The sequence below is a fragment of the Lontra canadensis genome, unplaced genomic scaffold, assembly GCF_010015895.1.
Source record: "Lontra canadensis isolate GAN:19392208 unplaced genomic scaffold, GSC_riverotter_1.0 scaffold1, whole genome shotgun sequence".
Lineage (NCBI taxonomy): Eukaryota > Metazoa > Chordata > Mammalia > Carnivora > Mustelidae > Lontra > Lontra canadensis.
Genome location: NW_022630995.1, coordinates 109,254,517 through 109,269,113, shown reverse-complemented (window position 1 = coordinate 109,269,113; position 14,597 = coordinate 109,254,517). Strand labels below are relative to the sequence as shown.

Below are 14,597 nucleotides of genomic sequence, written 5' to 3'. Positions count from 1 at the left end.
TTATTTTACCATCTTCTTCATTTTTGCTTATTATCTATTGTTTTACATTATTGTTAATGGCATAAAACCATCTATATTTTCACATTTTGGGCCTCAAATCTTCTGTTATGTAGGATTTGAGGTAATTATGTATTGTGATTCAACCACAAGTTAACAATATTGAATTGCTGAAGCAAATGTAAACACAATTTCCCTTAAAAATATATCATATATGCTTCCTCTTCATTCATAATGGACTTCCTGTTGTTAACTCATTATCTTTTAACAACTTTTAGTAATAACAATAAATGTAGTAACCTTTCAGGAACGAATAAGATTGAGTTTAAATGACATTGAGTATAATGCAAAGTACCATTTAGAATCTCACTGTCTTCTTTTAAAAAGTAAATAATTGTTGTTTCACTTACATTGCTCCCTAGTATTTATTAGCTCTGCTTTTTTAAAATTATTATTATTTTACAGAAAGGGCAATTTCATGGAGTAAATAAGAGACGAGAGTCTTTCTTTTAGCAGAATTATTTCTTGAACTATGAAAGGACTGACTTTCATTCTTTTGACCCAGCTGGGGACATGTGTAACATATTCATTTTTGTTTACCTTTATAACAGATCATTTGTTCTCAACAGATCATCCTTTCAGAGCTTGCATAATCATTGACAAAATATTAGAAGCTTTGGAGTTAGAAAAATCTAGATTTGAGCTCAGTATCTATCACTTTCTGACTTTTGGTTCCTGGAAACATTTACTACTTTTTTTTTTTTTTTAAAGATTTCATTTATTTATTTGAGAGAGAGGGAGAGAGAAAGCATGAGTTGGGGTGGGGAGGCAGAGGGAAAGAGAGGAGCAGACTTCCTTGTGAGCAGGAAGCCCATTGTGATGATCCCAAGACTATGAGATCATGACCTGAGGCAAAGGCAGACACTTAACCAACTGAGCCACCCAGGTACCTTGAAAACATTGACTATTAAAACTTTAGTTTTCTTATAAGTAAAAATGAGATATTTTATTTTATTTATTACTGAATTGATATGCTAGTTAAGTAATTATTGCTTGAAATACACTTAGCAAAGTGTCTGGAACATAACAAGAGGTCAATAAATAATTGTCCACTAAAATCTCCATCACCTAAGCTGAGAAAGAACTTACAAGCAATGGATAGAATTCACAAAGAAAGACATATTGTCAGTGTGTCAAATTCAGAATAAGTTGAGAGATGCACGTTTTTGGATGCCAAAACTAAATATTGTAAAAACAGCATCCTCTCCAATTTTTCTTATATGTTTAATGGACTTCTTAATTATAAATTATTCTTAAATTTTGTATAATTACTCTGATTTTCATATGCAAGAGTATGAAGGCTATAAAATCTAGAACGATTTTGGAAAAAATGTAATTAGAAAGGGCTTGGTCTATCAAATATGTAGTTCTATTATGCTCTAATAATTAAACCTGGGAAGGCTTAGCATAAGAATCAACTGATAATAAAACAAAAGAGCCTAGAAACAAAATTTTTTGCTAATGGAGGTATCTGTATATAGATATGTAGCTATCTATATAGATATCTATAGATCTATCTATATAGGTAAATATAAGTAGATAAACAAATATAGAAAGATAGATACAAAGTTAGCATCCCAAAATAGTAAAAGTACAGAGTACACAGTTCATGACAATAGAAGAACTGAATGGACAAAATAGAGTTATAATATCACCTTTCTGCAGGATCCAGTAATTTCTGGATTTCTCAAAGACTAAATATCAAAGTATAAAACCATTAAAATAAAACAGTAAGTAGTTATTCATAGTATATAAACACATCACTGTGTGCCAAGAATGGAACCATAACAGAAGAGACTGGTATATTTAATACATTAAATTTGTTTGTGTTAAAAACATTGTAAATTAATTTTAAAAAGCAGTACCCCCCTTATGCATAGTGCGTAGAACATCATATGAACTCAGTAATAACACAACTGTTCAGTCTTAGGGAAACATTTTAATTATGGCACATCCATGTAATGGCAGTTTTTTTGGTATCCATTGAAATTATCTTTTAAATACTTTTTGATTATTTTGATAATAATTATATTATCAAGAAATATATCAAGAGATAAAAATGCTTAACATATCCTAATTATATTAGAAATAAAAAAGAAAGGGAAATACATTAAAACTGAACAGCAATTATTTTGGGGTGATTTAAATATTTTGCCTTTGTGCTTTTCTGCATTTGCAGTATAGAATTTTTAAAATCACTTTAAAATCAAAGTATATGTGGAGTTTATAAACCCAAATGGGTTTCTAATGATAAGAAGAAATTAGGAAGGGAAGATATTTTTATTCAAAGGGGTTAGTGGCAAGAATGCTTCCTTTTTAGAGTTTTTCAGGCTTAAATAACTACAGAGCTTTAAAAATATACTTTTTTTCTTGGTAGATTAGAGAGAATGAAGGGAAGTTAATGTTGAAAATATAGTTGGCAGTTCCCTACTGGTGAGAATTAAGCCAATAAATCACATGAGACTCTGTGGGTAATCATTTAAGCTGGCAAGAATAGAGCTCATAGTATTAAACTTTAGACCCACATTTACTTTTTTGGGTCAAGGTTGACATATCAGGAAATGAAGTTTGGGGTATAAGTAGCATAGGAACATGACTTTTTTTTTTTTCCCTCCCCTTAAAGTTATGGTATAGTAATATCCATGGAGAAACATTTATGTTATGTGGTGGAGAGTTCCAGAGAATGATAATACTGAAGTTGTCATTAAATTTAGCCAAGTCCTTGATGTGAGAAATTTCAGTTCATTGTTGATGACACAGATTGTAGAAACATATGGAAGCAATTAGAGGAAAGTAAATGGAGACTGTGGAAACGGGATGCATGTTTGTGGAGCTTGACTAGATAAAAGGAAGGCTCTAGGATGAGATCTGAAAGAGGCAATGGCCATTCGGGTATCTTCTTTCAGAGTTGAGGAAATATGAGCATGAAAGAGGGCCAGAGGAGAAGACAGAATTACTGATTCTCTGGTGGGGGTCAGCAGGGTGGGGAGTACCAGTGAGAGGGATGTCTCATTTTGAGGGAACAGCAGGCTCTGTGGAAAGGGCTGAGGAGTTAGATTTCCAGATAAGACAAGCACTCCTCCTCTGCTGAGTTGAGTGGGAAGGAAGCTCTCTGACAGATACAAAACTTCACCAGAAGACAGGCAGCTGCATTGGGGGGAGAGGTATAGTATGTGCAGGCAAGAAACACTGGATCAGGAAGTGAGATGGGCTCTCCATGAGCGAGTTGTATGACCTGAGGACATGCCCAGTGTTTACCAGACTTATTAACCTCCTTGGGTCTGCTTTTCCTCAGGTCAATAGGGATATGATGTATTCCATAAAATTTTCCATATTATATGGAAATATTATATAAAATATGGAAAATCCCTTTAAAAGTCATAATGCATTCTTATAAACAGATGATAATTTTATTGAAAAATGAAGTGAGAAGAGGGCCAGATGAGGGCAGATAAAGATTAAGAGTTTTTGGAGAGACTCATCATAAACTTCAATATGGTGTTCATGGCCTAAGAGACTGCAGGCAGCATAGCCAGCTGGTGGCCCTGATGGGAGCTTATTAAATTCCTCTACAATCCTGCAAAAATCTTGCTTTCCGAATATGGTGCTTTTGATGAGTGCCTCACATGTTTGAGCTTAAAATTTCCTCTTGTACCCTATCTTGGTTTACCAATATGGATGATGTTTATTGGGCTTCTTATTTAAAAACTTCTCTGAGGATTCTCCCATGGTGGCCTATTAGATTAACAGTGTTGGGTACTATGGAAATATCTTAGAATCTAGATGCACAGTGGGTCCGTGGGAACAGAAAGATTCTCACGCATAGAAAGCTCCATAAAACATCTACAGCATTGTCTTAGGTTGCTTGGAGAAACTGCATTCATATTCATAATGTATTGCATAATTATGAGATCCTGATTTTCATATTTCCCAGTGTGCCTTTTCAGCTCTGCTGTATTACCAAATTAAAGAAGACAACACAACTTTACAAAATTAGAGTGTTCTGTTTTGAATGTTGTGGTTTGACAGTACTCTATTTTTAATTTGTTCATCATTGATCCTAATAAAGACAAACTGTCATTGTAACCATTGCCTGGAATGCAATACATTAGTTTTATTGCCTCTTTAACAGCTGCTCATGTGTCGCTTCCTCTGTCATTCAATGATGATGTGTCCTTTTCTATACCCAGTGCCAGAAAATCTGGGAAAGCTCACAGCACAACACTTTAATACGAACCGGATTAAGTAGAGGGAAATCTAATTGTATGTCATTATTGTACTTCTACAACTTACTACACAAAAGGAACATACATAAGAAGGGCACTTTATTATATGTGATGATTAAGTGAGGAATGAATATTACACTTTTTTTTTACTGGCTTTATAATTTTTCCCTTTCACCTAAACTCTCTGTGTCTCACTTTCTTCACACAGAAATTGAGAATGGTAGAAACTGTCTTTCTTACTTGTCTCTGTGAGGATCACATAAACAAACTTTGTATCCCCAGCAAAGATATGCAAGGCTATCACCTACCTGGGTGATATTTGCAACAGTGCCTTAAATCTCAAATTAATGTGTATGATAGCTTAAAATTTCACCTTTTTAAAAAAGTATTATTTTGCCAAGGAAATTTTGCTTGTTCATCTGTACCTATACATGGGGATCTCCTGAGAGAGAGCCATGGAATCTGTTGGGATCTAAGTTGGGGGTGTGATAGGCAGCACTGTGCCCAAGATTAGATAGGAACCCGGCAAAGAAAACCAATAATGTGGCCAACAAGAGGTTGTTAAAGTGGGGTGCGAGATTTGCCTTCTTCCTCAGAATGCTCTTTTTCTCACGATTTGCCTGTGATGGTTAAATGTGCTGCTCAAACTTCCTTCTAGGGGGCAGCAGTGCCCTGGAATTTTGCCAATATTCCTTTGTCTCTAAAGTCAGTTCAGTGAGTCTTCAAAGGAGCAACGTGATAAGAAATAAGTGTGCTAATTTTCTTATTGCATACTGCTATTAGAAAAAGGTAATAGTGTACGCAATGTTGTTGGGAGGAAGGGTTGTCGGAGGTCATTTATAAAGAAAACATGAAAAATGGTACAGTAAGAGATAATAAATTACAAAAAACTATATAGAGGAGAGAAGCACTCATTTCATTCTTGAATACAGAGTTTATTTTTACTATCACACTTAATATATACTTTAGTGCTATTAAAATTAAGGTTATTAGGGAAAATTTTTGTCTATTTAAATGTTAAAAAAATTGGGACATAAGTTTTTAATTATGTGAGAATTAAAATCTTCTGGCTTTATTAAAGTTTTCTGAACAAAACACTTTTCCAGAAAGTGCAAATAATACTTTTTGGAGGAAATTCAGATAGACCTAACTTTTAGGCCTTCTTGAATTAATTTGATTTTTTAGAAATATATACTGAACCAATGATTTTTATTCTGAATGGGAACTATGATTTTTAAAACAACTCAAGGTACTGAGCAGAAGTGAGTTCACAACTTTGGGCACATTTTCTAATCCTTTACTGGTTAGACATTAAGCCATACTAAATCTTAACACCAGGTTGTACATGAATTTTTATTTCTTATCTCACTGGGCCATATTCAATTACAGCTCTAATTATAGGAAGCTTGTTAAGAGTTTGAAAAGTTTCCTTTTATAGTTTTGTGTTGTGATCCCTTTTGTCATTATCTTCTAGACCCTGATCCCAAACTTTTAGGATAGGGGGTTATGTACTGAGGGCATGACGATTCAGAAGATTTAGATGCTACTAAAAATTAACCTACAATGTATTTCCTTTTTTCACATCATTATTATCTGGATGGAATGAAGAGCACTCTCACTTTACATCCTGTTTTAAATCAAAAGTTCTCTTCATGATTTGTCCTGAATTTTTATTTAACAATACTTCAGAATTATCATTCTGGGTGAGAAGAAAAAAAAAATACTGGTTGCCCAGGACTCTGTACTATCTGAAATAACTTCACTTATTATAACATTAAATAAGAACTGCTTAATTGTCATTATTTTGTGGAATATATGGTACTGACATTTTTCCTTTTATTCAAGGGAGATAAAGTAATAGTCCAAATGGGAAAAATTCTTCTCAGAGTTACATATAACAATTTTTTAACCAACTTCTTACTCATCACTCTTAATTGCCAAATCTTAGAGCTATGAAAAAAAATACATTGTCACTAATCATATCATGAAATCTGATATTATTTATCTAGAACATATTCACTTTTTAACAGTTTTCTTCACTTAACATTTGGCAAAAGAGAGCAATTATGCCGGAGGAATTTAAATATCCTTCAAATATACTGTCCTTTTTTACATTTCTTGTTACTTATTAAAAAATATTTTATATGCTATTGATGCAATGGGGTGACACTTTTAAGATAAATTCAGAAATCCCCCTGGAGTATCAACCATTAGATATGAAATGTGAAATTCTGTCACCCTGATATGAATGACTGCTACCATAATCATTGACTGCTCTTTTATTAGGTTTTTTATTAATTAAATGTAAAGTCTACCATTGGACTTATAAAAGTGCTAATCTGTTTTCCTTTAATTTCAAATAGATTAAAACTAAGATTTGGTGTTAATTAAAACTTAGAATTTATGGGGATTTTAATTGCAAACAGCATTTCAGTGGTGAGCGTGTAGATGACTATTAGTTCTATTTGGTAATAAACAAGGTATTGAACAATGACGGGATGGAAAATAAGTTATGGGAAGAAAAGTACACCACCCTGGGTTCTGTTGTCCATGGGTAGCCTGAATCCCATCTAGGCGGGGGCAGATGAGCGTTCGGGAAACTCAGCAGCTCAGGATCTCCTTCGTGAGTTTTACATTTTTACACTGCTATCTGGAAATACCACTTTTATTTTAAAAATGTGGATGAGTTTAGGAACAACAACAACCACAACAACAAAACATCATCAGGATTAATCGGTTTAGCAGAAATACTTTGATATCATATTCTGTAAATATGATTGCATCTGCCTATCTCTAAGTTGAAGCTAGGTTAATATTGGTTAACTATATATGATGTCCAAGAGGCCCTGGGAAGTTTCGCATTTTATTATTTATTATCTTAACCAGAGCCTGTTGCTAATAAATAAATAAATAAATAAATAAATGGCTATCTTCTGTGGCGACCTGTAGCATAGGTATTTTCCAATTAACATCTTTGCATGTTCTCCTTTGGCAATGGTTAGGTTTAGCTTTGTCACACTGGGTTTCTAAGGAGAGCTCTATCTTTGCAGCCCAGGCTACATATGACAAGATTAAACTGGCACACTATATGGTATAGCTCTTGTGTTCCTGGCAGTGCTAGCTGGGCGAATACCTCTGAGAGAAGGCTCAGCTGTCACTCAGTGACCCATTAACACTACTGTTCCATCCTGCAGTGTCATTTTTCTCATTCTCATGGAGATAATGCTCCCTGGAGATGTCCCCATACCTGCAGGAATGAAAGAGAACAGCAGAGAGAGGCTAACTATCAAAGAGAGAGCAAATAACACAGCAAGACCATGAATTCCAACAGCAGAATTTTAAGTTGAACGGAAAGATGAGGCCCATTATAATGGCTGGGTTGGGAAGGTAGGAGACGGGGATCAAGTTTTAAGAGAGATTGTAACTTTTTAACAAGCTATTTTAGACTTCCTGCCGGAATGTCAAAAGAAGTGTTCAAAATAACACTTGCAACCAGACATAGAGAAGCCAGCTGCTTTGAACATGTCATAGGGAAATTTGGGTAAGCTTTTATTTACCAACAGGGATTTTGTATTTTATTTGTATGTTTATTTATAAATAGGCAGTGAATATAAAACAGAGGATGCGTTGAGGTAAATTGCCAGATCCCTGGATATGGGTGGCTCATTGGGATACAAAAATCACCTTCCCAGCAAAAGCAGGAAAGAGGAAAATGATATGTGATCTTTGTAACCATAGGCCTTGGATTTCTTTTGTCCTGTGATTGAACTGTTACCAGTGACTTAAGCAAATGCTATTGCTCTCTTTCAGGGCAAACTGTATTTTGTTTAGTGGATCACTTTATAAGAAGTTACACTTTCCAATATTTACTATAAAGAGGTATTATAAGAAAATGCTTCTCAATTTCCTGGACTAAAACTCACTCAATTTAGCAAAATGCAAAGCAAAATGCAAATCACCTGCATCTTGACATTTTCTATGGAAACCTGTTGAGGACATTACAAGGAAAAGACAAAAAAAAGTAAATTAGAAGATAGGGGAAAAATGGGAAGGATTCAGGCTTATAAAACAAGGAAAAGTGCCATATCAATTACTTGTTTATTGTTACCATAATCTGCATCTCAACCCTGCCGCCAATCTTACCGTAGTCAGCAAAACTTATTGGTTTGACTGTTATTCTCCAGCTGGGATTTATGTATCAAACCTGCTTCTCCTCCTTCGACCCTCCACAGGTGACACAGGTGCCAGAAGCCATAGAATAAATGTGCCACATTATTTTGGAGCACCAGCTTTTCCATAAAACTTGTGTGTGTTTTTAGAGTTAAATATGGGGGCGTCTGGGTGGCTCAGTGGGTTAAGCTTCTGTCTAGGTTCAGGTTATGAACTCAGGGTCCTGGTATTAAGTCCCAGCCCAGGCTGGGTGCTTAGCGGGAAGCCTGCTTGTCCCTCTCCCTCTGTCCCTCCTCATCGCTTGTGCCTGTGCTCTCTCTCTCTCTCTCTCTCAAAATAAATAAAATCTTTGAAAAAGTTAAATATGTAAATTACAAATAATTTGCATAAATTTATTTTTACCTTAAAATAAAGATGGTATATTATGGATTAGGATAAAATATTCATACATATTCTAAAAACTTTTAAAAAGACTTTTTAAAAATGATTTATTTATTTGAGAGGGAGAGCAGAGTGAGCAAGAGAGAACATAAGTGGGGGTGGGGAGGAGGAGGAGGAGGAGGAGAAGACTCCCCGCAGAGCAGGAAGCCAGAGGCAGATTCCGACTGGATCCCAGGACCTTACAGAGGCTTAACCAATTGAACCACGCAGGCGTCCTATTTAAAAGACTTCAAATACTGTTAAGAATATATTTTACCTAACCTGTCAGAACCTTTGTGTGCCTTGGGGACTGCCTTTGCTCCTCTGTTCCATTGTTACAGGGTCAGGACCATTGCTATAGTATTTAGCGGGGAGAAGGGACTCCGGGTATTGTGTTTTAGCAATGAATATGGCACTACTTAGGATTGGGATGTTGTCCAACCAAGTCTTTCAGGAAACGAAGCAACCTTATTCTTAATTACAGTTGGAAGGCACTGTAAAAATCAATCCGTCAGGGCTGGCCACCCCGTGACTCGGCCTGGAGTGACGTGGCCTCTGTCACCGGCGCGGTCATTGTGTCGCCGAGAGCGTTCTGGCTCAGAAGGGGGCTCCGGAGGGGACGTGCGCAGCTTGATGTCTGGGCAGCTGAGAGTCGCAGCCACCACCCTGGTCCACACTCCATGAAGAAGATGCTCACCGCCGCGGTCTCCCGCGTGTGGTCTGGGGTCGTCCAGAAGCCCGCTAGCAGAGTGCTCGTGGCGTCCTGTAACTTTTCAAAAGATGCTACATTTGAAATTAAGAAATGTGACCTTTATGGATTAGAAGAGGGTCCCCCTGACACAACAGTGCTCACCCGGGAGGATGGGCTTAAATACTACAGGATGATGCAGACTATTCGCAGAATGGAATTGAAGGCAGATCAGCTGTATAAACAAAAGTTTATTCGTGGGTTCTGTCACTTGTGCGATGGTCAGGAAGCTTGTTGCGTGGGCCTGGAGGCTGGGATAAATCCCACGGATCCTGTCATCACATCCTACAGGGCTCATGGCTTGTGCTATACTCGTGGACTTTCTGTCCGATCAATTCTCGCAGAGCTGACAGGACGGAGGGGAGGCTGTGCTAAAGGAAAAGGAGGATCTATGCATATGTATACAAAGAACTTCTATGGGGGCAACGGCATCGTTGGCGCCCAGGGACCCCTAGGAGCTGGTATTGCCCTGGCCTGTAAATATAAGGGCAAAAATGAGGTCTGTTTGACTCTCTACGGGGATGGTGCTGCCAATCAGGGCCAGATAGCGGAAGCTTACAATATGGCCGCTTTGTGGAAATTACCTTGTGTTTTCATCTGTGAGAATAACCTCTATGGAATGGGCACCTCTGCCGAGAGAGCAGCAGCCAGCACTGATTACTACAAGAGAGGAAATTTTATCCCTGGACTAAGGGTGGATGGAATGGATGTTCTATGTGTTCGGGAGGCAACTAGGTTTGCAGCTGACTACTGCAGATCTGAAAAGGGGCCCATAGTGATGGAGCTGCTGACATACCGTTATCATGGACACAGCATGAGTGACCCTGGAGTGAGTTATCGTACACGACAAGAAATTCAGAATGTAAGAAGTAAGAGTGATCCTATTATGCTTCTCAAAAATAGAATGGTAGACAGTAAGCTTGCCACTATTGAAGAATTCAAGGAAATTGATGTGGAAGTGAGGAAAGAAATTGACGATGCAGTCCACTTTGCTACAACTGATCCTGAACCAGTTTTGGAGGAATTAGGTCATCACATCTACTGCGATAATCCACCTTTTGAAGTTCGTGGTACAAGTCAGTGGATCAAGTTTAAGTCTCTCCCTTAAAGGGAGACTTTATAAATTTATTTTTAGTCCTTCAAAGGAATATTCATGGTCCACTCTAGGAAACTGCGTGCCCAATTTTGTTAAGCAGGAATAAAACCCATTAAATAAGAGTCCTGTAAACTTTTATTAAAGTAGAGATCATTAAGAGGTTATTAAAAGAGATGAAAAGAGAACATTGACAAATGTACTTTCAGTTACTAGGGATATTTCACTTGTACATTATTGCGTTAAAAGAACTAAACAGTTAATCATTTACTGTTACTAAAAGGTAAACTGAGGCACATTAAAATTTTCAAGAGTTTGAGCATGCATGGATTGGAATCAGGCAATGCCAAACCAAAGATGATTAGGAGTGCTCTGGCAACAGGAGCTAGGGAAGGCATTTTTATAGGGAAGCAAAGCCAGGAAATTATTTTGTTGGCTATAACTTAAGCTGTTGCTGAGAAAACCTAACTACCTGTTTGTGATTGCTTATTCTTATGTTTCATTTTCTCAATTTGAGTGCATTGACTCTGGCTTAGGTTTTGGTTTGTTTACGCAAGATAACCTACGTGAGGCAGAGTTTCAAGCCACAACCAGCTATCAGGCCCAGTATTGCTATGCAATTTACTATAGTTTGCTTGAATTAGCCTGCTATGGCCTACTATGATAGTGTGCCTGTAGACACATATGCACGCATATTCAATATTGATACTGAAGCTAGCAAACACTGACTATTTTCCAATGAAACATGATATACAACTGGGTGGGGTGCGGGATGAAGATTTCTTCATGTTGTACTTTAGTGCAATATTTTTATCATACCAATACAAAAGAAAAAAAAAACAATCTAAGGGAAAACGCATTTTGCTTTACCCTTCAAGTTAAAGCTACTTATTTTTCAATCCATTGTACCATCATGTGTTCCATATTTTAAAGAACTAACTTGGTGAATTTCAGACTGGGAAATGAAGAGGTATGGTGATATCAAAAGGGATAAGCCAAAGAAGTGATATGACTAAAAAGTTCACTGCTTGCTTTGGTGGCACATATACTCAATAAAAAGTTGAAAGTAAAAGCTGCCTTGGCTAGAACTGAACATTCACAGATCATTTTTTCAAAGGAAAATCTAACTTGGATCATCCAGGTTTGCTTTTCTCTATAATCCAGTACCATGTCAATTAGCAAGATATGATTTTGTGAAAACATTTTTACTTGGTTTGATTTGAGTAATGACCAAAAGTCCTATTGAATGTGATGTTCACTGTATCTTTTTTCTCTGAGATAGACTTATTGAAATCAGATATCAGACTCTGCCTGTGATCTAAGAAATAGTTTGTAGAAAACATCAAAAGAATCAGCTATTCAAAGTTAAAATGCATCAAAGAAAAAAAAATAACTATGCATCATGATAGGTGTTAAGTAGACTTATTGTGGTGATCCTTTCATAATATATACATATATCCACTTTAGGGTACAGGTTGAAACGGCACCTCCTCTACTTCCCCGCCATCTTGTCTCTCCTATATACATATATCCAATCATTTATTGTATACCTGAAACTAATATCATCCTATACTTCAATTATATCTCAATTTGTAAAAAAGTTAAAACTTTTTTTTTTTATCGTACAACACCTACTCCTACAAATAAAAGCTAAATACTTTCTAAGAACTCTACAAGAAAATCAAAGCTTAGAGACCTTGAGTATATGAACATATGTACACACATGCGCAGGCTTAATCTCCATGTCTTACCCCCAAAAGGTTTAAACAAGACAACCTCAACGTTTTAAATTCAGAAAACAGAGATGAGTATTGGTTGTATATAAATCAAGAATATTACCAGCCAATATGTTTTGTGTATGCTGCTTCAGTTCAGAGGTACCTTGATTCGATCCTTTCCATTAAAAACAAGTATTTCATAATACCGTCAAAATAATCACATATTTAGTAGGACAAATCATTCTTCTACTCTTTATTTATTTCAACATATTTGTTTCCATAAACTTATAAGTGGAAGATAAGCTCTTCAAAACTAATTCTTTCTATATACTATATAGAAATTTTTAAAGTTTGCTTATATTATAGATTATTTTAATACCAGTAAAAATTAAGCTACAAATAATTGGTTAGAGATGCATCCATCACAAAACCAAGATACACAGATAATTCATTTCAGGAAAAAAATCCAATCTTGCTATACTAAAATTATACAGTACATTTGTCACAATATACATTATCAAATTCCATTAAAGCAGGGAATTTACAATGTTTTCTATATAAAAAAATTCCAAGCTTTTGTGTGTATATTTAGTAACTATAAGCTTATCACCGATAGCGCACAATCTTGTAATGATGTAAAAAAAAAAAAAATCCAAAAAACCCCCCTAAAAACCCAAGAACAAAAACATAAATTCCTGTTGTTTTCAGTTAGGTCAAACAATAAATAATAGTAATTACTTACCAAGCTTTAAATCAGAGAGGTGTAGAAATGCAGCAGCTAGATTTCATTTCCTATCTACAATATGACACAACTCAGTCTATTTTTTTCACCCATTAGAAGACCTAATAAGCCATGATAATCATAAGAAAAATTTTACTGTGGCAACAATACTAGAATATCTGAGAGAAGAAAGAATTCATAATATCTTCATATTTATGATACTCTATAAAAGTAAAGGATTATGTGAATATCTGTGGAGTGAAATGAGAAAGGAAGGAGGTTAAGAAAAACATATGAAGGTGGTGTCTGGGTGGCTCAGTTGGTTAAGCATCTGGCTTCAGCTCAGGTCAAATACCAGAGTTCTGGAATCAAACCCTGAGTCAGGCTCCCTGGTCAGAGGAGAGCCTGCTTCTGCCTCTCCCACTGCCCCTCTCCCTGGTTGTGCTCTCTCTTGATCTGTCAAATAAATACATAAAAAATATAAAAAAAAAAAAGAAAAGAAAAAAGAAAAATATATGAAGAGAATACTTTAGTACATAAGAATTACATTTACTTAAACATTTGATATTCCTGCCAATCTAGTGCACAAAAAAACAGAGAAGATATTAGTGAAACTCAGCCTGATAATTTATGTGTGGGAAAGAGGTAGCTTTTAAAAATTGAAATATAAGTTACATACCATCCATCTTTTAAAAATATACAATCCAGTGATTTTAGAATGTTCACAAAATTATGTAACCATTATCACTACCTAATTCCAGAATATTTTCATCCTCCCAAGAAAAAACCCATACCCATTATCAGTTACTCCTCATTCCCTATCTCTTCATCCATTAGAAAGTAATAATCCACTTTTGGTGTCTGGATTTGGGTATTCTTCATGTTTTATATAAGTCATAAAATACATGCTCTTTTGTGTCTGTCTGCTTTCACTGAGCCTAAAGTTTTCCAATGTTGCTGTAGCATACATTGCTACTCTTTTTTATGACTGAACAACATTCCATTTTATTGATCAATTCATCATTTGAAGGACATTTGGATTTTTTCCACTTTTCTGTTATGAATAATAAAAGCTCATGTTGATGAGAAAAAGTTCCATCCTTTCCTTATAAAGATGAGTACAATAGAAATTTTAAACGCATTAGATGAAGGCAATGCAACAGAATTCTTATGCTATAATCTCAATTAGAGAAAATAATTTGAAGACATATTATAACAATTTCAGCTTGAATATTTATCACCTTCTATAATCTATTCTTTTTCTTTTTAAGATTTTATTTATTTGACTGACGGAGATCACAGAGAAGCAGGCAGAGAGAGAGGAGGAAGCAGGCTCCCTGCTGAGCAGAAAGCCGGATATGGGGCTCAATCCCAGGACCCTGGGATCATGACCTGAGCTGAAGGCAGAGGCTTTAACCCACTGAGCCACCCTGGCGCCCCTATA

The 14,597-nt window shown here is 35.9% G+C and overlaps 1 protein-coding gene across 1 annotated transcript; it reads left to right on the top strand.

The window, feature by feature from the left end:
• Positions 1-9,472: 9,472 nt before the first annotated feature.
• On the top strand, positions 9,473-10,856 carry PDHA2 (pyruvate dehydrogenase E1 subunit alpha 2). Its single transcript, XM_032873146.1, has one exon. The coding sequence runs from the start codon at positions 9,554-9,556 to the stop codon at positions 10,727-10,729; it is 1,176 nt and encodes a 391-aa protein (XP_032729037.1). The 5' UTR covers positions 9,473-9,553; the 3' UTR covers positions 10,730-10,856.
• Positions 10,857-14,597: the final 3,741 nt, after the last annotated feature.